Source organism: Podarcis gaigeae (assembly GCF_964106915.1).
Source record: "Podarcis gaigeae genome assembly, chromosome: 5".
NCBI lineage: Eukaryota > Metazoa > Chordata > Lepidosauria > Squamata > Lacertidae > Podarcis > Podarcis gaigeae.
Genome location: NC_139681.1, coordinates 80566725 through 80589652, shown reverse-complemented (window position 1 = coordinate 80589652; position 22928 = coordinate 80566725). Strand labels below are relative to the sequence as shown.

Genomic DNA, 22928 nt, shown 5'->3' with positions numbered 1-22928 from the left:
CTCCCCCCCGCTCGCTCTCCCTCCCTCCCTCCCTCCCTCCCCCTCCTTTCCCAGTTTGGCTCTTGTTCTCCTTGGTGGTGGTGCTGGGCTGCTCCAGGAGAAGGGGGTTCCTTCCCAGTTCCAAAGGGGAGGTAATTTGCTCCGAACAAGGGGCAGGCTTCGCAAAGTATAAATAGTGGGGACTTCAAGAGCTCCCAGCCCTATCAGATCTGAACTCTTGGCGGGGAGAATTGTCAAAGATCTTCGCGTTTCCACAAGCCCGCTCCAGTTGCGAGGCATCAGTTCCCCTTTAACTCTCCAGCCCCTCTGCGGCTTCTCTCTCTCTCCCCCCCCCCCGCACCTTGCCCACACCCTCCCCCCTCTTTTCTCCCACCCCTCCTCCTCCTCCTCCTCCTCTTCTTCTTCCTCCTCCTCCTCCCTAACCCCCTTGATGTGTTTCTTGGGGGGCTTGGAGCAGCTAGAGGAGGCAAGCGAGGGCGAGGAAAAAAGAGCCCAGCGCAGCGCCGGCGATGGAAGAACTTACCGCTTTTGTTTCCAAGTCGTTTGATCAGAAAGTGAAAGAGAAAAAGGAGCTCATCACCTACCGGGAGGTTCTGGAGAGCGGACCCGTCCGGGGAGCCAAGGAGTCCGGAGGATCCAGCGAGCCCGGCCGCGAGGACGGCAGCAGCCCCGCAGCTCGGGGGGCGGCCGGAGCAGGAGGCGGAGGAGGCGGCGGCGCAGGTGGCCGGTCGCCAGTCCGAGAGCTGGACATGGGCGCCGTCGACAGGGCCAGGGACACGGGCACCCCCAAGCTCAGCGAAGGTAACGAGCCCTCCTCTGCCCAGCGGGTCGGGGGGGGGGCGCCTGGCAGGCTGGCTAGAGGCAGGGGACCGCGCGTAAAGAACCAGATGCTGGGAGTACTAGGGGGAGGGGGAGAATCAGGGGAAGAGTGCTTCCTGGGGTGGGCGGGGTGGGGACCATGTGTGTGGTTTGACTCCGAGGACCCCCACCACCACCACCCCAGATGAGCGCTGCTACGTCCGGTTGGACCTCAGCGGCGGGGGAACTTGCCAGGGAACGGATGGAGGAGGCAGAGCGCGCGCGGTGGCGTCCAGACGCGGAGCCGGCTGGTCTTTTCGACTGGGGGAAAGAGCCCCCTCCATTAATGTGGATGGATACTTTTTCTGGGCCGTTTCAAAGCGGCCAGATTGTGAGAACACCGCAAGCCGGCCATCGCTTAACCGTAGGCTGCTAGTCCGGTCCGGATCGTCTGGGACCTGATAATGTGTGGCGCTTTTTTCCTGGCTGAACTCTAGCTATGTTTGGGGGATGTGGGCTTTTTTTGTCCTTTCTCTCTTCCCGATCCCAAGGAAGGGAAGCTGTAAAATCACAAGCTCTCGCCCTCCTGGGTTAGGCAGACCATAGTTTGGCACGTGCATGTTTGTGTCTAGTTATATGCACAAATATTTCCTCCTTGAGTAAATGGGAAGAATAAAATCCTGTTTGTCAGGCTTTGCGCTGAGCTGTTCTGGAAACGGTGACAGGTTTTTGAATACGGGAGGTTATCCCTGTAATGGTTCCAATATCTTCTCCCGTTTAAAGTAATTTACGCAGTGTAGGAGCCCAACGTATTGTAAATTAAGATGTGCCGACTATTTTGTTCCCAATTGAGCGAAAATAATGTGTGGCTCCGAGTTCTAGCTATCAAAATATTTAAGCAGATAATTAATTTGCTCCTGCTATGGAGACCCTTTCCTATTTGCAATGTAAAATGAGGGGGAGGGGATGTGGCACTGGAAACAAATGCGAAATAAAACGAATTTATTTCTGTTTAAGGCGGCTTAGAAACCTCCCTAAATATCATTAAAAGTTTGAAACGCAGTTGCTTATTTGTGAATGAAAGTATCAAATATTGGGCACGCTAAAAGAAGAGAGCCTATATGGTACTTCTTTTTCTCCAAGTGCATTTCCTAGGAAGGGTGAATAGTTATTTGAAAACAAACCATACATTTCTAAGTAGTTATGCAATGTTAGGAACACTGCTAATAAGTAATGCTGAAATCCAAGCGAAGTATTTCGCTTTTATTCCTCGATGCTCTCGACCTCTTTAAGATTTTATACTGGTGTGCAGGGTGGTGGGGGAGAGGAAGAGGGATAAATGATAATGCGCTTTGCAAAAAACAACACCACCAAACCTCTCCTGTTTGCTTATCCAAAGATCCCCTCGGCTTTCAAGCATATTTGAATACCTGCGTGCGGTTTGAGGATGCAGATGTCATAGTCGAGGGAGGAGGGTTTATTTCAACTCTTTTGTTCAAGGAAAGTAGCTCTCTCCAGGTCGGAACTGAACAGCAGACATCATCCGGAAATGATTTTATAAACAAATTCTGAATATGATTAGAGACCAACGCAGCTCCAGTAAGCAAACTTCGGCGTGGCGGTGGGCAAATACATTCGGGGAGGGAAGGAAGGAAGCGGGGAACCCGGTTTGTAGATTAGGAAACCCCCCGCAGCCTGAATGAACCGCGTCACGCCGCCACGTTTACACCAGGCCTAGTGTCCAAAGCGAAATGTGTGAAACGGTTGGTGCTGCGGAAGGACAGACTGGAAACGACCAATACTTTAATCAACGGGCACGGCGTTCTGTACAGTAATATCAGGTCGGAAGGTCCCTGCCTCAAGGAGCCTACAATATATATTTCGACAGGGTGAAGGGGAAACAGACGGAGGTTTAGTGGGAGGAAGCAGGAGGGTGATCAAACTTTGCGCACTCTTCTTAGTTCAAAAACAGTTGCTCCGATAACGATACCATTTAGGGAGCTCCTTCTCCACCTCCCTAGTAAATAAAGGCAAGGATGCCTTGACTTCCCCGCAAGCAGGAGGCTTCAAGAAGCCACTGCAGCGGCGGTCGCGCGTCAGATCCCCCATCGACACCTGCTGCTGTGATTTTGAAAAGGTGCCACTTGAAAGGCCACGCGGGTTTCACAGCAGCCAGCGCCAACGTCGAGAAGACGCGGAGCGTAAGGGCGCTGCAGTTCTGTGGGATCTTGCCGGCGCTTTCAATGGGAGGCGTGCGGTGACCTGTGCGAGAGGGAGGAAGGGAGACCTTAAAGTCTTTGGGACTTCGGGGCGTGCGTATCCCGGACTTGTTTCTTGTTGTCCCGAACCGGAATTGGGGAAAAGAGGTCCCTCTCCCTCTCTTCCTCCTGAGAAGACCGTGGAGTTCTCAGGACACACCTGCTGCCCCTTTCCAGACAGGTGTAGACTACACATTGCTGGGAGCGTCGCTCCTAATAATAATGATGATGATGATGATGATGATGATGATGATAACAATAATAAATCGCAGTCAAAGACCAAGCTGACCGCTGTGCAGAAGGAGAGCCAGCTCTTGGGCTGATTTTTAAAGCCTGTCTAGAGACTTAAACTTAACACACACACACAGAAATAAATATATAAATAAATAGGTTGGACCTGCGTTCTGCGGTGGCTTTGGGAACTGCTGGCAGAAACCCCGGGCCCACCTCGATCAAACCGCGCAGGTCAGGGCCCTTAGAACTGAAGCAGGCGCCCGGGTCCGGGCAGGGCAAAACAAAAGTTGAGGAGGACAGGGGCTGGTCCTTTGGAAATAGAGAACTCTGTTCCCAATGACTAGGGTGGGCCTTCCTAGCCTGGAACAAGATCCAGGGCAAAACCATTCAGGGAAAGTCTGCGATCCCATAAAACACACTTGTAAGACTGCATGCTAAGACTTGTGAATACAGTACCCTTTTGAACTCAGTGTGGCTTTTAACTTCTGTGTAGAAGAACCTAGGATTGCGCTGTGGGAACAGCGGTGATATATATGGGGGGGTATAAATATAACGCATAAATGGATTCAACGAGGCTTACACTTCCTAGGGAGTTACAGATAGGTAGCCGTGTTGGTCTGCCATAGTCAAAACAAAAAAAATTCCTTCCAGTAGCACCTTAAAGACCAACTAAGTCAGTTCTTGGTATGAGCTTTCGTGTGCATGCACACTTCTTCAGATGGGAGTGCAGCCTCTAAGTTCCTCCTTTGATCGTCCAGGGGACATGCTGCTGCTTTCCTTCTGGTGGGCCCGAGATCTGAAGCGAAGCCACGAGCTACCCGGGCCAGGCTGCGCCCTCAGCTGCACAGGCGCCGGGTACCAGCTCGCGGGGCTCTGCTTGGGCCCTCCTTCGCCTCGGCCTCGCCACTGGGAAGAGAGGTGACCTTTGAGCGTTTCATTGATCCCTGCCACCGCTGCTCCTCCTCCTCCTCCTCCCCCCCCCTTTTGCTTGACTTAAGGTAAAAACACAAGTGGGGGAAGGGCCAGAGCTCAGTGGCAGAGATTCTGCTTTGCATGTAGAAGGTCCCAGGTTCAATCCCCGGCTTCTCCAGGTAGGGCTGGTGAGAGAGATTCGCCGGCCTGAAATCGCAGAGAGCCTCTGCCAGCCAGGGCAGGCAATTCTGAACTCTATGGACCAAGGCTCTGATGTGGCATAAGGCAGTTTTTGTGTTTGTTGGAAACCCAGGTCAGGCGCTGGCCTCGTGGTCCAGGGATGGTTGGGTAGTTGCTTTTTGGTTTTGTTTTGCTTTTATGTCTCTGGTGGTGTTTTGGTTTTGCCTCTTTATTTTGTCGTTGTTGTTGCTCCGTCTCCAGTTTCCCCCGAGCTGAAGGACCGCAAAGAGGATGCTAAAGTGATGGAAGACGAAGGACAGACGAAAATCAAGCAGAGGAGAAGCCGGACCAATTTCACCCTGGAGCAGCTGAACGAGCTGGAGAGGCTCTTCGACGAGACCCATTACCCGGACGCTTTCATGAGAGAAGAGCTCAGCCAGAGGTTGGGTTTGTCCGAAGCTCGGGTGCAGGTAAGCATGGAAATCCTTTCGGCTTCTGCTGGGGAGGGGCTCCTCCACGAGGATCCCGGGAAGGGACCTTCCTACGGACTAGCTGCCCCGGGAGCTGGCACGACTCCGGATTCCTTCCCACTGCGCTCCGTTCTGAACCAAGAGGCTTAGGATCGCGCGCTGCATTGGAAAGCAAGTCACAAGGTGGACTTGCTTCCTCTTTCATGGATGGTTGGTAGCGGTAGGTTCGGATTCGGTGGGTGCCCTTCTTCTGCAAGCCTTTGCTGGGGAGGGGGGGAATAGTATGGCGCTAGGAGAGGAAAGGAGCTTCCACCCAAAGGTTGTTCCTGGTCCTGAGTAGACAAGAGTGGCGAATCTGGAGTACAGCAGACCTTGTGTTGTAGTATCTGCGCGCTTTTGGCCTCATCCTAAATATACACCTATGAGTTGGTAGGAAATGTAATTTCCTGGTGCGTTTTGCTTGGGGGGGCTACAAGGGGCTGTTTCCATCTTCATAGATGAATTTTGCTTCCGTAGTTCCTCCCACATCGAGATTTCTTCTGATTCTCCGCTTGCTATCTTTAGAGCCATCCATGTCAATGGTATTTTACAGTATCATTTTTTTTAAAAAAAGCAAAGGTCTCTGCCCGAAAGAGCTTACAATCTAAAGCTGAAACAGTAGCTAGTGAGAAAAAAATGAGCCAATTGAGGAGAGTGAGCAGTGCTCAAAGTAGGTGTGTAAGTGCGGTTGGTAGTGTGCTTAAGTGCTGTTTCTATGACTTCGGATAGCTAAGCTTTCCGTGTGGGAAAAATACCGAGTCCATGTGTATTATATTCTCCTTCTGCCTTTAAACATTGATCCTAGCTCAGTTTCTTTTCTTTCTTTCTTTTTAAAGTAGAAGGCGGATGTATGAATTAACTTTATAGAAGGGCTGACTAATAAACGAAATTGGGAGTTGCTAAAGTGTACACAGTTACAGTCCATTTACTTTTTTTTAAAAGGGAAGTAATTAAAAAAATCCCCCAGGGACTCAGAAAAGGAACAGATACAGGCAGCGCGGGGCTTGGCTAATGCAGCCGGATTTCAAAGAGCTGTTTGGAGACCATCTTCCCCTTACACTGTCCAGAGATTGCTGGGGATCTTTGTCAAGCTGCCCCCGTCCCCCACCCCCAGAGAAAAAAAGAGGCTCTTGTCCAGAAAAGGCAGGACTTGGGTCCAGAGGTAGAAGCGCATCTCCAGCCAGAGGCCCGGAGACCCCTGTCCACCGGGAGCGAAGGCGACTCGTCATTCCAGCGCCGTTTCCGCAGAAAACTGGGCCGCCTTTGTAGGAACACATGGAGAGCACTTCCAGCCCCCCCGAACATCTGCAGCCGGGAGGCTAAGCAGCGACTCCTGGCTTGTAACAGATACCTTCTCTCTCCCGCCCCCCTTCCTTCCATCTTTGTTGCTCGTAGGCTCTGCCATCTGCACCAAAACGGCTCTTCGGCTCTTAACGGCTTTTTCTCTGCATCTTGTAATCGGATAAAGGCAGACACTGAACAGCCACGTTGTAGCAAAGGGGTGTGTGTGTGTGTGTAAAAGGGTTTGTGTGAGAGACAGTGTTGGGGGAGAGCAGAATTTTTGAAAGACATCGCAGCTTAAAGAAAAAGATTCTTCCTTCTTTTTTTTATCTGCCTCTGATTTTATAAACGCAATGGAGTGTGGCTGTATGTCCATATCTATATTATATATAGATTTCTATGTAGGCGGCGATACCTACGGAGGGAGATTTGCCTGACTCAACAAAAGAATAACCAGTGCCCACCATAATCCATACAGAATAACTTTCAGAGATTTGCATAAATTAAGGCCTCCTTCCTTTTAAATGGCCCCAGAAAACGCTTCGCTGTGATTTTGTTTCAAACTTTGCTTCCCAGCTCCCATTGGCAGATGGTGGGAAGGCGAGCCTGGAAGGCGGCAGGGGTATGCGCTGGAAGCTGAAATGAACGCCCCCCCTTCATTCTTCCCTAGCCATCTTTACTCGGAAGTAGACACCGTGGGCTTACTTTCGAGTAAGCACGCTCAGGCGCGCAGTCTAACGGTGCGCTTTTCAAAGGTGTGTTGCTTTGTGAAAATGCACAGGATCGGACTGCGCGGTCGCGATCTCGTGCAAGTTCGTGTTGACCGGCTCCCAGGTCAGCGAGCGCGCAGACCGATCTTGTTGCCTGGAAGAGGGACTCTGCTCAGTGGGGCCTACTGCTCGGAAAGCGCAACCAGGATGGCGACCTCCGGCTGTCATAATTTTCAGGATCGGTTAGCATATCTTGCCTCCTTGGAAGGCAGCGCCATCGAAGGAAACACCACACTGCGTGTGTCAGACTCCTGGGATGTTCGTTTGAATGTGGAAACGGACAGGATTCGTGCCTGCAGATGTTGACAGTTTAAAGCATAAGATCCCAATCAGCTTTCACGTCCCTCGTTGCCCCTCCTCTCCTCCCCCGCCTTTAAAAGGGTCTTGAGGGAAGAAGGATCACATGATAGTGAGGACCTTTGAGATGGAAAACAGATCTCTCTCCCCAGCGCTTTCCCCCAATATATAAATCTGGGCTCAAGATTTTAAAGCACTTTTAAGTTCCATTGATTTCAGTGGCAGAGATGTGAAACACACTCCCCCTGAAATGAATGGGGCGGAAATAAGTGCCCGATCCTCTCCCCCTCCCCGGTTTACTCGGAGGCCAGTCCTTCTGAGTTCAATGGGACTTGGCAAGCAAACCTTATTGAACTCAATGGGGCTTACATCTGCGTGGAAACGCAGAGGGTCGGGCTGCCCAAGCACACCTGCCTGGCCCCAAGGCTGTAGGTACACCTCATATTCTCTCTCTCGGGTTTTCAAACTTTTCCTCATTTCCAACTGCCAAAGTTATCTCCTTGCCTGGAGTGAAGCTCTCCCCCCCCCCATCTCTTCCGATGGCAGCAAATTAGATTATCATAATAATGAGACAATTATTCCGCTTCTGTGTTACACTCCACTGCACAGAGGAACAGAGAATTTTCCAACTTCTTTGTAGTGAAGCTTTTATGACAGTAATTACCCCCCAAAAGTGAGTCATTAAACGCTTTGGTGTTTCGTTTTTCTTGAAGATAAAGCTAATTAATATTACAGGCTTTTAATGAGCGCATTCTTCTCGGGTCTTATTGCGCAAACATCTAAACCCCTTTATCACTAGTTTTTTTGTGGTGTGTGTGTGTGTTTTAGCATTAGATAGCACGGCGAGATGGAGCGGAGGGGGGAGGCCTGGTGGGGATTCGGCTGGCGAAAGATGAAACGGGCCCGGAGAAAGTAATTGAGCAAGAACCAGAACAGGCGGCAACTGTCTATATCCTAGAACTGCGCTCTTTTAAGTTCCGATTCTAAAGCGGGCAGGGAGGGAGCGACGCTCAGGCAAAGTTTAGGCGTTCGTCAGCTTCATCCCAGGCCCATCCCAGGCGTCCTCCTTGCCTTTCCAATGCTTGTGGTGCAATCTACTCCCGAGGGCCGGAGGGACATGCAACTGGCCCCTGGCACTGTAATATTTCCCATTCGTTTTAGCAAAACGACTCCTAAGTAAACTTTCCCCTCCCTGCAATGCAGTTTGGAATTATAATTAGCAACAAAACGGCCCTTCTATCCTAACCCAACCGGAACTAGCCAAATTTCGCCCACCTAACTCCCCTGCTTAACGGGAGCGATCATATTCTTGTCTACTCAGAAGTAAGTCCTATTGTGAGTTCAGTGGGGTTTGCTTCCATGTCGGTGTGTATAGGATTTTAGCTCTTAACTGAAGATTAAATGTAAGGGCTGTGCCTCACTTTTACTCGGAAAGGGAGTGAGTTGAACTGATTTTACTCATAACTCTTTCCAAGTAAGGCTGCACCTTGCACTCTGAGCGCACCAACTTGGATAAACTTCTATTGAAACGTGGGTCTTGCTCCGGAGTAAATATGCAAAGTTTTCAGAAGCATCTTTCTTTAGGATTCAAGCCTAAAGTAGTAACTGTGAAAGAGGAAAAGGAGACTGATACAATGATGTTTTGGATCGGAACTGAGGCGGGGGGAGAGAGAAGGTAAGGGAAATCAGAGAACTAGGTTGGCATTGCATGTGAATATGCACAGTTACGGATTCAGTTACTGGCTTGCGTAATTATGTGTGTGTTGAAATTCTAGGGGACTACTTCTATATGAGCTAAATAATTGAAATGTGGAGCACGTGTACTCCAAGGAAGTTGATTACTGTATATATCTGAGACCCCCTCCCAAAACAGAGGAGACTCCATGTTGCAGCTCAAAATGGTCACTCTCAAACTATTCGAGAACTTGAAACTTGCAACACAAGTCATCCCAATTTCTAGTCTCCTCTGAACGCGAAACCCTTTGCTTTTTCTCTTTAGAAAGTCGAAGCAAGACTTAGTCACAGTTTATGTGACGCGCAGATGGCTGAAATCTGGCACGCACATAACCCAAAACTCTCTGGAGTGCAACATTTCGAAAGGGATACATTTGCTTCTCCCTAGAAACGGGGAGGGAGGGGGCTTGTTGATCCCCAAATCGTTAAGAAACTTCAAGAAAACTGAAATCTGGTTATGTGGTTTACTAAACTTTCTGGATTACTATGTATTTAAAAAAAAAGAAAGAAAGAAAGAAAAAAGGACATGTTTGTACCTAACAGTGTAATCCTATTCATGGCTACCCAGAAGCCAATCCTACTTGGTTTCATGAGACTTTTCCCCAGGTAAGTGTGCGTAGGGTTGTCTCCTAAGTTTCCAATTTACTGGCGCGTGCAGAGGCAAACCAAAGAGTTCTCGCTTGCCCCTTTAATAGTAATACAGAAGAAAGAATTTCAGCGCCTGTGGCTTGCCATGCAACTATTAAAGGTGCATGCAAGACACCCTCCTCGTTCCCCTCTAGACACCCTGGTCAAAACGGTGGGCCTAGATTATCTTAGGTCGCAGGCGCAGTGCGGAGTTTCCAGTAAGATTTGGATTGGGGAGAGGAAGGCTCCCAGTAGGAGCCAGGAAGATAACGCTGCTGGGGTCATTGACATGGCCAGAGAAATCACTGTGTGCAGATAAATAGATAGATGCGGCTTTGTACTGAGCTCGCCTTCTTCCTGTCTGCGCAGGTATGGTTTCAGAACAGAAGAGCTAAATGCAGAAAGCAAGAAAACCAACTCCACAAAGGTAGGTGAATTTTATCAGCGGCGCGCGTAAACGGGTTCAAACGTTTCTGGCCCAGGGAATACAACCTTCCCCTTTAAATTCTAGGCTCTTGGGGGCCTCCTGTTGCCTCCCCCCCCAAACCTCCAGGTTTTTTCTTGCCTAAGGCTGCACACTTACCTGGAAATAAGTCCCAATGGGCACAATAGGCGCTGCCAACGCGCAAAGAGCCAAGGGAGCATTCCCAGCGAAGTGAAATAAAAATTAGATGTCCTGTGCCTTTTTAGCTCAGTTTCTGACTGATCCCTGCCTCTGTTCTTGCAGGAGTCCTCATAGGAGCAGCCAGCCAGTTTGAAGCGTGCCGGGTTGCCCCCTACGTGAACGTGGGCGCTTTGAGGATGCCTTTCCAGCAGGCAAGTACAAAGGGACAATCCCGTGGCCGTCAGACCCACAATGGTAGGAAGGGCCACAGGATGGCCTTCCCGCAGGTGCCCCTTTATCCCTCTCTCTCTATGCGCAAAAGGAATGTTTAAAAGTTTCCTTCCTGGGCGGGGGGGGATTGGACGCGTGTGTGTTTTGTCTGGGCTGGGCACTGAACACACCGATCCTGAGTGCATGTGCCGTGCACTCCGACCCGGTCTCTGTGTGCTTTATTGGAAACAAGCTCCCGTTGAGCTCAGTGGGACTTGGCCAGCGCGTATTAAAGGCGCGCAGGGCGGCTGCTGCTGCAGCTTTTCTGCCGTTCGGTGCTGCAGATTTAAATGGTGGTACTGGTTTAAAGGGGAATTAAGTCTCATTGATCTCGAGGGAGCTTACTTCCTAGGAAGAGTCTTTAGGATCCGGAAAGCCCGAAATGTGCTGAGGCGGCATTTGTGCGTACCAGGGATCGGGAAGTAAATCTGGGTTTCCCATTAGATGCTCAGCGGATCTCTAGTATTTGGAAACGCCGTGGGGTTTCCTCTCTCGAAAGTGGCACGCAGGAAGTTATACAGTACCGAGTCAGATCATGAGTCCAGCTGGTTCAGGATTGTCTAAAACTGACTGGAAGTGGCACAGAGATGGGTGTTCCCAGCAATACCTGGAGTTGGCAGGGATTGAAACTGGGAGCTTTGGCATGAAAAGCAGGTGCTCCACCACGGGGCTGTGGCAGAGGACCACAGCTTTAAGGGCTCATTTAAGCCAGGTTTTCTCTCAACTCCTATGCATGTTTACTCAGAACTTAAGGTGTTTAATGTGGCTTATTGCCTAGTAAATTCTCTTAGGGTGGCAGCCTCAGTGGGCCTGCCCAGCTCTCTGTAGGCCCCTGTGAATTCCTGAGCTTCCACCCAAATGAGAGGAATTGATTTTGATGGGTTTATCAATGCAAAAATACATAGGTGTGCATGACTATACGGTGTGTGTATTTATTTAATTCTACTAATACGATCAGTAGGGGGGTGGTCAGTTGTAGCGGTTTTCTGAAAACAAAAAAAAACTTCTCAAGTTTTATGTGGCTTTATGAACTAGCAGGCATGTAGTCTGGATTAATTTTAACAGGAGAGCCTGAGTCCTACAGATACCACTTTTATTTCCCCTTTTTAGAGTACTGTCTATCTTTAGCAACCTACATTGGTAATGAAAAGCAAAGCTTACAAGCCTGATGGTAAGGTACCTTTGGCACAGTCAAGTCCTCTTCCAAAGCTTGTTATCCTCCTAACATTTTTGGCCATAAACTCCCACCAGGCCCAGCCAGTGTTGCCAATGGCCTCACATGATGGGAACTGTAGTCCACTCTGGCATAACTTCAATGGGCATAAACATTCCTAACCCAGCCCCTGAATTAAGGTTGGAAGTTATCTTCAGCTGATTTCAACAGAGCTTCTAAGTAATCTAATTAAGAATAAGTATGTTGGACCTCAAAACTCAGTGGGTTCTTCTTCCATAGCTTTCGTAGATTGTCTTCTGTCCTAGAGAAGTTGCACATTTCAGGCTTATTGACCTCAGTGGTCAATCTTCTAATGGCAATGATATTGGTGTGCTCTAAATGGAAAGTGCTCATCATTTGGTTGTAGACAAACAGCTGTCTCTTAAGCACTGGTCCTAGGCACATGAAACTCAGCGGGGCTAACCTCTGACTAAACATGCGTGGGTCTGGGCTGCATGAGCCATGTGTAGGGTGAGAAACTCTCCCTTGTGAAATGAGGGTAAGGAGGGGAGAGAGAAGACTCTGCCGGTCGTCTGCATCCATGATAAATAAAAGCAGTGGCAACAATAGTTGTCTCAAACTGTGGATGGTGCTGGGGTTGATAAGGTGTGGGTAATAACACCATAAAGGTCATATGGGAGATGACTGAGAGCAACAGATGTGTACAGTCATTAGAGAACTGAGAGGAAAGGAACAAGATAAAGGAGGGTCCTCTGCACTGTCTTGATGCTATCAAGGCTGCAGTCTTGAAGTTCAGTGGCATTTAAGCAAACTGAATGTGTGCAGGATTGTAGCCAAGGGCAGGTTAGCATCCACGGCGAATGCCTGTTTCTCCTTTTGCTCTGGTTTTTTTTTTTTAATTAAATGGACCTTAGGGCAGGATAATTACTTCACCTGTCTTCAGATGGTGTGGACAGATGAGCAAGCAAAAGTGTTTAGAAAAAAATGGTCAAAGCAGATGAGTGAACAAGCAAACTGGAAAAAAGGGCAATCAAGCCCATTCATTGGAAAGCAGGAGTCTGTGTTAAGTGTAGAGGGAGGAGAGAAAGAGAAGTGCAGCCAATTAGCCTCTATTTTGCTTATGGTTGGTCAACTAGCATGCAAAACCAGCTGGCAGTAACCACAAGCAGAAAACCAGAAGCAGTCGACACATGAGGGTACCTCTCAGCCATAGCCAAAGAAGCACTACTTATGAGTAGAGCCTGCAATAAGGTGCATGCTGCTGGCAGAAGGCACACGAAACTGACAAGTTAATCAATGTAGGACATGGCCCAACTAGTCAGAATGTTCAGGGAGATTAGGAAGGAGCACCCACTCACAGATCAGTGCATACTTACTGCATTTCACAAGGCTGTCCAGGAGAAATAGCTTGCATATTTAACCAAATCACCAATTGGATTGGTCTGCTGTCTAGCCAACCAGAGAGGCTTAGTTTGCAAGAGGAACCGGGATGGGGAACTTGTGGTCCTCCAGCAGTTGTTGGACTTCAGCTCCCATCAGTCTCAGCCAGTGGAGTAAACTCAGAAGAAAGGCGACCAGGGATATGCATGCCAACGCTCAGAAGTGATGCGAGTTGTAGTCTGTCAGGCCACAGGTTCCCATCCCCGCGTTGGAGGATTATGCTTGCATGAAAGTAACATAATGTGACCTGGAAGTCTTTTGAGCAGTCCCTAAAATATGGCAGTGAGGGGTAACACTCTGCACATTTATAGGATGAATATTATCACTTGGCTCAGGGCTCAATGAGTCAAGGCTTAGTCCTGTTATAATACAGACCCTGCGACTGTGCTCAGAAGCCGTTTTTCCCCACTACTTGGGAACTACAGAGAGACCTCACATGCTTGGGATTAAGCCAGAGGTTTTCAACCTTTTTGAGACCATGGCTCCCTTAACCAAACACATTCTTTTTGCGGCCCCCCTGTGAGGCTCAGGAGCCCAGTTATGCCACCCCTTGCCTGCAGAGCTGGCAGCCTCTCAGCCTTTTTCAAACACCCTCCTTTATGGAGTGCTCCCTCAGCCTCCTCTCCCCTCTTCTTGGGGGTTCTCTGGGCAGCCGCTGCTGACACCCCAGTCTCTGAGCTCACCCCAAGGTGCCTCCTCACGCTGCCCCACAGGGGTCTGGGAAGATGATGCTCCCAGCCTTAGTGGCCCAACGGAGACTGGCCAAAGGTGAATGTGAGGCCAGCACCTTACCTTGGGAGATAGCAGTGGCAGCAGTGGGTGCTTCTGGGCCTGCTTGGTGGAAAGACACCCCTTCAGCACGGGGCACTTGGCTCCCAGGCAGGTCTTGCACACAGCAAGCACAAGAAAGGCCAGCCTGGCCTCCCACTTGTCTGTCTATTGCCAGCCGCAAGGGCTGGTGGACTGGCTGGCTGGGCTTCCTCGCCTGCTTGCTTGCTTACTCCAAGGCTGCCTCAGCTTCTGGCAACCAGCACTCCCTGGCCAGCCCCAGAGGCACCATTCACTTGTAGCCAGGGCGCTGCAACAAACAGCTGTGCAAGCCTTTGGGAGGCAGAGATGCGAGAGGGCATCAGATTATAGGGGAAGGAAAAAGGGATGGAGGCCAGTGTTGCCTGCGGCACCCCTGACCATCATGCAAGGCACCCCAAGGTGCCATGGTTGAAAACCACAGGATTAAGCAATATAGGTGTGACTTTTTCAGGAAATAGCCTGTCTTAAATAAGCACTCAAGGACCTGGGGAAAAAAATAACAAATTATGATCTGGCTATAGGTAAAGGTAAAGGGACACCTGACCATTAGGTCCAGTCGTGGCCGACTCTGGGGCTGTGGCGCTCATCTCGCTTTATTGGCCAAGGGAGCCGGCGTACAGCTTCCGGGTCATGTGGCCAGCATGACTAAGCCACTTCTGGCAAGCCAGAGCAGTGCGCGGAAACACTATTTACCTGCCTACCTTACCTATTGATCTACTTGCACTTTGACGTGCTTTTGAACTGCTAGGTTGGCAGGAGCAGGGACCGAGCAACAGCTCACCCTTTTGCGGGGATTCTAACCACCGACCTTCTGATCAGCAAGTCCTAGGCTCTGTGGCTATGCTGTGCTCTAATTCTAAAGCTGTGAAGGACTGGCTATGATTACTTGGGTCCTAAGGAAAGGCATTCTGCACATGCTCAGGGACTTTTGTTTTGACAGAGGCCAGATCTTTCAGGACTGTGACAGAAGTTCTGAAGATGAGCTGTATACCTCAAATGCCATTAACTGGTTATTGCTTTTGTGAATATGATGACTTGGTTGTTTCAGTGTCAGCAATTAGGTTTTGGTTAGTTTTCTCCATTCATTTGTTTGGAAACTGTCTGGTAGCTGGGGCAGTTGCCTTGCATAGAGAAGGGTCCGGGTTCAGTCCCCAGTATCTCCAGGTAGGGGTTGGACAAACCTAGACCTGGAGGCCCAGAGTGCTGCCGCCACTGCTCATTTTAAGGGTAGCCATCTACACAGAGATGGATTGGACCCAAGGTCTGACTCAGTACAAGGCAGCTTCCTGTGGTGTTGTGCAAATGTAAGGCTTCGGTGCTAACGGATTAAATTCCATTGAACTTTGCTGCTGGTTTTCTTCCCAGTAAGCATGCTGCACATATCACAGAGTGATAGAATGGTAGCAGTGGAAGGGACTGGGAGGGTCATCTAGCCCAGTATTTCCCAACCTTGGGTCTCCAGCTGTTTGAGGACTACAATTCCCATCATTCCTGACCACTGGTGTTGCTAGCTAGGGATGATGGGAGTTGTAGTCAAAAAACAGCTGGCGACCCAAGGTTGGGAAACACTGGCCCAACCCTCTGGCATGCAGGAATCTTTTGCCCAACGTGGGGCTCAAACCCACAACCCAGAGATTAAGCGTCTCATCAACCCAAAATAAATCCACGCTGCAATACTAGTTACATTTTGCTCAGTGAAAGCCCCACTCTTCCCAGTGGGCCTTACTAGTAGGCACAATGGGTTGTAACCCTCAATCCAGCTGCAATCAGGCTTGTGCTCATGAACCCTTCTCTCTCTCTTTTAAAGGCAGGTACTAAAACAAAAACACAGAGCCCAATCCTAAGCATCTTCAGTGCTCCATTTATGAAGAGTAACATCCTATGTCCTCTTAATATGTGGTGGGTTTTTGTGGGGAGGGTGGTTATTGGGTTGTTATTTTGATTACATATTTTGCAGTTTCATAATTTGATTTTGTGAAGTGCCCTGCAGTCTAGGGCAGTTATATAAATTCAACAAATAAAACAGAACAAAATGAGGGGAAAGGTAGCAAAGGGGGATCAATGCAAGCCACAAACCCCGAAGGATCCCCTTCCTCAGTTAGTCAAACCACGCACCCCTTTTGTCTCTTCCCCACCCCGCTAAAAACAAGAAGTAGCTGAGGGTGGCACTGAAAGTGTATCCAGAAGTCAAGTCTCCTTGAGTTCCGCGGGCCTTTCCCCCTGCCAAGTGGGCTGAGGAGGCTTGGAGCCCTGGAGGCTGTGGGGAGGGTTTGAGATGGCGGTCGTCCTAACACTCTTGTCTCCCCCCCTCCCCTTTCCCCTCTCGTTGCCCCTTTCAGGACAGTCATTGCAACGTGACGCCCTTGTCCTTTCAGGTGCAGGCGCAGCTGCAGCTCGACAGCGCCGTGGCGCACGCGCACCACCACCTCCACCCGCACCTGGCCGCGCACGCGCCCTACATGATGTTCCCGGCGCCGCCTTTCGGGCTCCCTCTGGCCACGCTGGCCGCCGAGTCCGCCTCGGCCGCTTCTGTGGTGGCGGCGGCCGCGGCGGCCAAGACCACCAGCAAGAACTCCAGCATCGCGGACCTCAGACTCAAAGCCAAAAAGCACGCGGCCGCCCTGGGCCTGTGACTCTTCCTGCAGCCGGGGCACGTTGCAATCCCAGCGCGCGCGTGCGCAGAAGACTGCCCGCCTCTTCCTCCTCCCTCCGCGGCCAGCTCTCCTCTACTGAGGCCGACACGGAGCCGGAGGAAGGGCTTTGCCACCGCCGCCACCCCCCACTTTTTGTCTTGGTCCTGCGCGACTTAAAATGTGAAAGACGAAAGAAGCACGAGGCGTTCCCCGGAACGAAACAACTCTCTCTATATTATAGACCCAAGGCGATGAACAAATAAAAGGAACAATGTGGGTGTTTTTTTCCGTTTTAAATGGAGGGAGGGGAAGAGCTCCCTTCTACTACTGCTAATAATATAATAAGAATACTAAGGAGGAGAAGAAAACGTAGAGCTTGCTCAGAAACTGGCGGGAAGATATATACTTATTTAAAAGAATTAGATGAAATAGACGCGCAGCTGGGAAGTTCACAGGTTTTGAAACTGACCTTTTTCTGCGAAGATCACTTTAATACGAGAAATTTGATAAGAGAGGCGGGCCTCCTTCCACGTCGCATCAGATACTTGAGTTTTAACAGCCACAGTCTGGAAACGGAGATGAGAAGGAAAGAAGAATTTAAAAATTGGGGGTAGGGGCGGGGCGGTGGATTTTTTTATATATAAAAAAAATGTGTGTGCGTGTGTGTGAAAGAGAGACAGACAGACACGGTTATTTCTCTGCCAATTTCTAATGGGAAAAGTGAGTGACCGGGACTCTTCTTCTACTCGTGGAGTTCCGGGTCTGCATGTATTTGTTTGCTTTTATTTTTATTTGTTCTTGGCGTCCCTTCGGATCATTTGCACTTCACCTCGATCAGAACCACCATCACAAAAAGAAAAAGAAAAAAAACCCACACAAAACGAAGCCAAGTCTCTGGATCCCCCAAGAGAGAGATTTTAACCCAAGGCCCCGATCCGGAGAACCCAGCCTTCTGACCTAATGCATAGCCTAAGCTCCTTGAAATCACTGCGGGGACAGGATTGTAGCCTGAAGCTTACACTCCACTCTGCAAGGGAAGATAAAACTCCCACTGAGCACAAGGGCTTACTTTCGAGTAAGCAGGCGCCCTATGACGCGCAGATTTTGGATTTTTCTCACCTCTCCAAAAGGTCCCCCCCCAAAAAAAAAACAACCCAACCCCCTTTTTGGGCTCAGCAGTCGAGCCCGATGAGGTCTGGAGATTTCGAAAGTTTGGTGATGGCATTTTGGTTGGTCTTCATCACAAAAAAAGCTATTACCATCCAGGTAGAATTTTGAATGCCTTCCACACTTAATGGACCATCTCAGCTGCTTCTGTTTTCCAAGCCGAGCAGAGGAGACTCCACCTCGCATCAAAATCAATAGTCAGTCGCGACTGACATAAATTCTATTGATTTCGATGGAATTGATGCGCGACTAACTGTATCCGGATCGGGGCTTCCAGCTTTTTAATTTTTTTTTATTTAAGGGTGTGTGTAGAGGGGGAAAAGCCACCACTATCTGATTTCCAACCCTAATAAGTAAGGAAACAAATAGCAGTTTGTTTTCTCCCTCCCCACGATAAAGATTGTATTGCCGCAATGCCACGTCCCAATAATGACAGGAAGTCTATGGAGCGCACGCATATATTTTTTTTGAAAAGGATACAGGCCGAAGTGTTCCTTCGGGCTGCGATAGCTCGTGGCTTGATAGTTCTGTCCAAACTCCCCATCTGATTTCATAAAGGTGTACCCATTCCCGTAATCTTGTGATATTATATATATCTATATATATTTTCCTTTCCGAAAGGCTTATATAGCTACTTTCTGGGCTGGTGGAGGGGAGGGGGAAGGAGGAGGAGAAGGAACTACGGAGTAGCCGGGTACCTTCATCCGCTCAAAGCCTTCCAGAGCTGAGGGCACTGTTTTGCCAAGAAAATGGGGAGGGGGGGGAGGGGGAAGAGGAGGAGGAAGAGGAAGAGGAAGAAGACCTCGTCGCAAGTCGAACTCTGCTAGGAACAGAGATTTGTAATTATTTGTTCTCCATGAAAACAGAAAAACAAAAAAAAGTTATTTATATTGACCGTATTTTTTCTAGAGTATTTTAAGTTATTGAGGAGGAGGAGGAGGAAAGAAGAAGGGGGTGGGGAGGGGGGGAAAGGAGGAGAAAAATATGCTGTTATACTTTCCATTTACATGTTGTTGTCCGCACGATCTATTTTGTTCCACTCAGGTTTGCTCCGCTTTTGATTCATTCATTGTTGACGTCACGATTTTCAATAAGTGCCAAGTTATGAATTAAGACACTTTGCAATCTATTGAATGGAAAAAGAAAGAAAGAGAGAGTAAAGTTTTAGCTGATGGTTTCGCATAACTTCTGTTCGTGGTTCCAATTAAATCAGTAGTGCCATTCTACCTATCTTTATTTCCACCCTTTCTGCCCCCCTTCCTCCTTTGGTTCTTTCTCTCTTTCTTTCTCTCTTTTCTCTTTTCTCTGTGCGTGTTTCAATCCTCACGGACTTCGCAGGTTTCTCTCTGCATATTTTAAAGGGCAAACTAATCTATCAAACACGAACGGCTTAGTAGTCCTTCATGCCTTTAGTCCCTTTTATTTCCACTCTAGAAACTTGGTTTAGTATACAGTTTGGTTTAGTATACAGTCTCATCTGAATGCCTATATATATATATTTGAAGAGCGATGGAAATAATTATTTCACATCTCAATTTGGTCTTCATATAATCTAGAAGAGAGAGTACAATCCAGCGCACGTCTACTCAGAAGGAAACCCGACTGATTGCAATGAGTCTTACTCCCCAGTAACTGTGCCTAGAATTTTCAGTTTTTACCTGGGAGTAAATCCCATTGAATTCCGTGGGGTTTATCTCTGAGTAGGCAACCGTAGGATTGTGCGGTAAGCTTTTTAGACCACTCACGAGTTTCTCTCAGATGGCGCAATTGGGGCAAACGTGCAATAAATTGGGCAGTTTTCGGATTAATAGAGAGGTATGAATCGGCGCAGGGGGGGTTTACATTGCTCCTAATCTCACTGACCGTGCAGTCCTACACATGTCTACTCATAAGTAAGCTTGAGACCTCCGGACTTACTCATAAGTAAGTCTGAGGCAAGTTAAATGTGTATAGAATAGCAGCCTTAATGTACGAATAAAGGTTTCATTGAAATTTGCTCTGGGGCAGCTCTAAGCAGTACTTATTCTGTACCACCCTGAACTCACTTTCTGGGGAATAATAAACCCCATTGGGTTCAATCACTGGCACTTGTTTTTGAGTAGAAACGGTTAACGGGATCGGGCCCCAAAATGTTTACCCTGAAATAATACCCACCGTATTAATTAAGACTTAACGAAATGCTAAACGTTGCCATTTACCTGGGATTAAGACACAATGAATTATGTGGGAATTACTTCCAAGCAAAGAAACAAACACCGCTCGCAGCACCATGGATCCCTCAGGGTGCGATCCTGCGCGCACGAGTTCTTGCAGTCATGCTCCCCACTGAGACCAACAGAGTCGATTTCCGAATAAACCGAATTTGGAGTGGATGGGTGCGATTTTAAGCCCGTTCCCTTAAAGTAGTGAAGTTTACTTCAGAACAATAAAGCCTGTCTATTTTTGGGTAGGCCGTCTAGCCTTCAGCCCGCCTTTGCGCACTTGCTCTTGAGTAGACATGCCCAGAACTGCGCTCAAGGACAAGTCCAACTTTCTCTTGGACCGTTCCGTCCATTGCACGTTTACTCCACAGGCTTCTGTGGGACTGACTTTCGAGTAAGCGCCCATAAGATCACATCTTTCTCAGAGGGTCTTTCTAAATCTCAGCTGCCTTCGTTCCATTCCATAGCCCAGATCACAGAGCAGAGGAAAGCAGTTTCGGGGTACAAGTGAAGTCAAGGTCAGCCCGATCTTGCTCAAGCTGTGGAATACTTCCGAGTAGACACGAATGGGGTTTTGCACTGTGAATCCCAGGGAAACGTCTCTCCTGAAACCAGGAAGATTATCCTGGGAAGCGAGGCTCCCTTGGCGAGCTGCTTCTTAATTTTGAACTCAGCCTTTTAATGCCAATGGTCTTCAATCGAAGCAAACCGGTTTGTCAATAAGGCTGTTAGCCTGATTATTCAATAAGCTCGTTATATATATATTATATATAATATTGCGGGTATCCACTAGAGCGGTCCACGCTCGATACGAACAATTGCAGCAGGAGTTCCAATAATAAGAATGTTTTGGAACGCGCGCTACTGTTTTTAAAACCAAAACAGACCTACATCCATTATATAGATCTACATCTACATCATAATATAGAAAGCCAAGAACGATTTGGAACGTGAGGGAGGCCGTGTAGACAGAAAACCCGCGCGCTAATCAGTCGGATTCCCTCGGATGTAGCTCTCGCCCGCCCGCGATTACTTAAACCAACTTGCATCCCCCGGGGACAGCGCCGTCGTGAGAATGTTAAATGGGGGCGCAGAGGGGGTCTAGCCCTCGACCGGTTGTTCTTGGGGAAGGGGGCGGGAGTTCTGCACGCTTTCCTGTTGTTGCTGGCGTGCTGGGTGGGTGTTCGTTTCAGGTTGCTTAAGAAAGAAAGAAAGAAAGAGAGAAAGAAAGAAAAGGAAATTTCCTGTGTTCCTGAGCTGTCAGAAGACCGGTCAAGTCCGCTGGCGCCTAACCTTCCCGGGAGGGGAAGACAAGAATCCCAGGAAGAGGTGGATTGACTGGAAAGGCGGAGAGGGACTGGATGGGATCGTGGCCTCATCCATGGGCGTAGCCAGGGTTATGTTGGGGGCGCAGGACCCTCACCTGTCACCATCCTCTGTCTGGCTCTGTCTAGCAGATTCGGAACGAAATGTCTCAACATCAGTTGCCTTAAATTACGTACTTTCTTTTGACCCCAAGGGCTCAGGAAAAAAAAAACCATGTCAAAACCTTTCTACAATTTCTACTTTTAGTTAAGTATTTTTCTTTATTTACTTGATTGGGGGGGGGGCAGCTGCCCGTCGGCCCCCCCGACTACTTTTCGGCTACGCCCATGGCCTCATCCTGCGTTCTGCCCAGCCTCGTCACAGCCTCAGGGACTTTTCTGCATTCTGATTTTGGAGCGGATTTTTAAATGTAAAGTTTACGCATTAGGCTTGCCTGTCATTAACTCACAGAGAGCAAAAAAGGGAAAGAAAAGAAAAAAGAAAAAGCCAAGCCCCTCTCTTTATAGTTAGGTAGAAGTCCATTTGCCAGGCAGAGAGGGCGATCAAATTTCATTTCTCTCCCCTTGGTTCAGGGTGCCGGCTGCTGGAAGGCCTTTCAGAGGTCAGCCTCGGAAGTCAAACGGTGCCTTCAGAGGTGGCGTTGAGTCCTCTGAGAAAGCAATCGGAAGCCTGCAAACTTTACTTGACAGCCAAAGCTGAAACGCCCTTAGTTGGGGGCCCCCAAGTTAAAGGGCGCCCAAGTTAAAGGTGGTCTTGCTTTTCCATTCCATGAGCGCCGCAACCCCAGAGTCGTCCGCGACTGGACCTAACGGCCAGGGGTCCCTTTACCTTTAAGCGCCGGCCGGATTGCAGCCTGCTTACATGGCAGTCCTAAATACATTTACACGACAGAGTAACTGGATCACAACTGATGATGGGGCTTCCTTCCAATAAAATGGCCTGAGGAGGGGGAGGATGTCGGGGACCCCCAACCTATCCTGAACAAGACGCATCAGTGGCAAAACAGCCAAATGAGCCCGATCCGCACTTTTTGCAGCGCGTGTCTACTCCCAAAACAAGGCTCATGATGGTGTTTAGTGGGTCTTGCACCCCAGGAAGCAACCGCAGTTAACACGGTCCTGTTACAGCCCGCAATCCTGTATACACACATGTACCTTGGAATAAATATCACTTTTGGGTAGCCATGCATAGGATCGCGCTGGCAATCTCCTGGATTTGAAGGCAGCGCACTTAAATCCCCTTAAAAACCAACGAGATCTGAAGCTTTTTGCCTTTGAATGGATCGGGTCCATTTAACACCTCGCTCTGTCCCTCCCGCAATGAATAGCACCTCCGCGCAGCCTTTTTAGGGCGCCACTAGGAACGCTTTGCGCGAATGCTGGGAGACACTTGGATCCTCACTGTACGCTTTCGATTCACACACCTAACACCTTAACTGTAGCGGAAGGAACGTCCTTCTGTGAGCTGAAAACCTGAGTTTAAGCCAGTCCCGGGCTGCGATCCTCTTCACGCTTACTTGGGAGTAAGCCCTATTGAAGATGGGTCTCCCTTCTCAGTGCTAACATGCAAAGAGGTACGCTGCGAGGCTGTAGTCCTTACACAGTCTTTACTTGGGAGTAAGTTCCACTCAGATAAGCGGAGCATAAAAAAGGAGATTCTCTACCCTCTCCCTTTCTCCAAATAAGGAGACCATGAAAGCAATA

At 49.1% G+C, this 22928-nt stretch overlaps 1 protein-coding gene across 1 annotated transcript; it reads left to right on the top strand.

The window, feature by feature from the left end:
- The first annotated feature begins 356 nt into the window (after positions 1–356).
- Positions 357–17132, top strand: SHOX2 (SHOX homeobox 2). The gene is made up of 5 exons (XM_083739909.1): positions 357–801; positions 4644–4852; positions 9970–10027; positions 10328–10416; positions 16238–17132. The coding sequence occupies exons 1-5, from the start codon at positions 510–512 to the stop codon at positions 16529–16531; spliced, it is 942 nt and encodes a 313-aa protein (XP_083596035.1). The 5' UTR covers positions 357–509; the 3' UTR covers positions 16532–17132.
- Positions 17133–22928: the final 5796 nt, after the last annotated feature.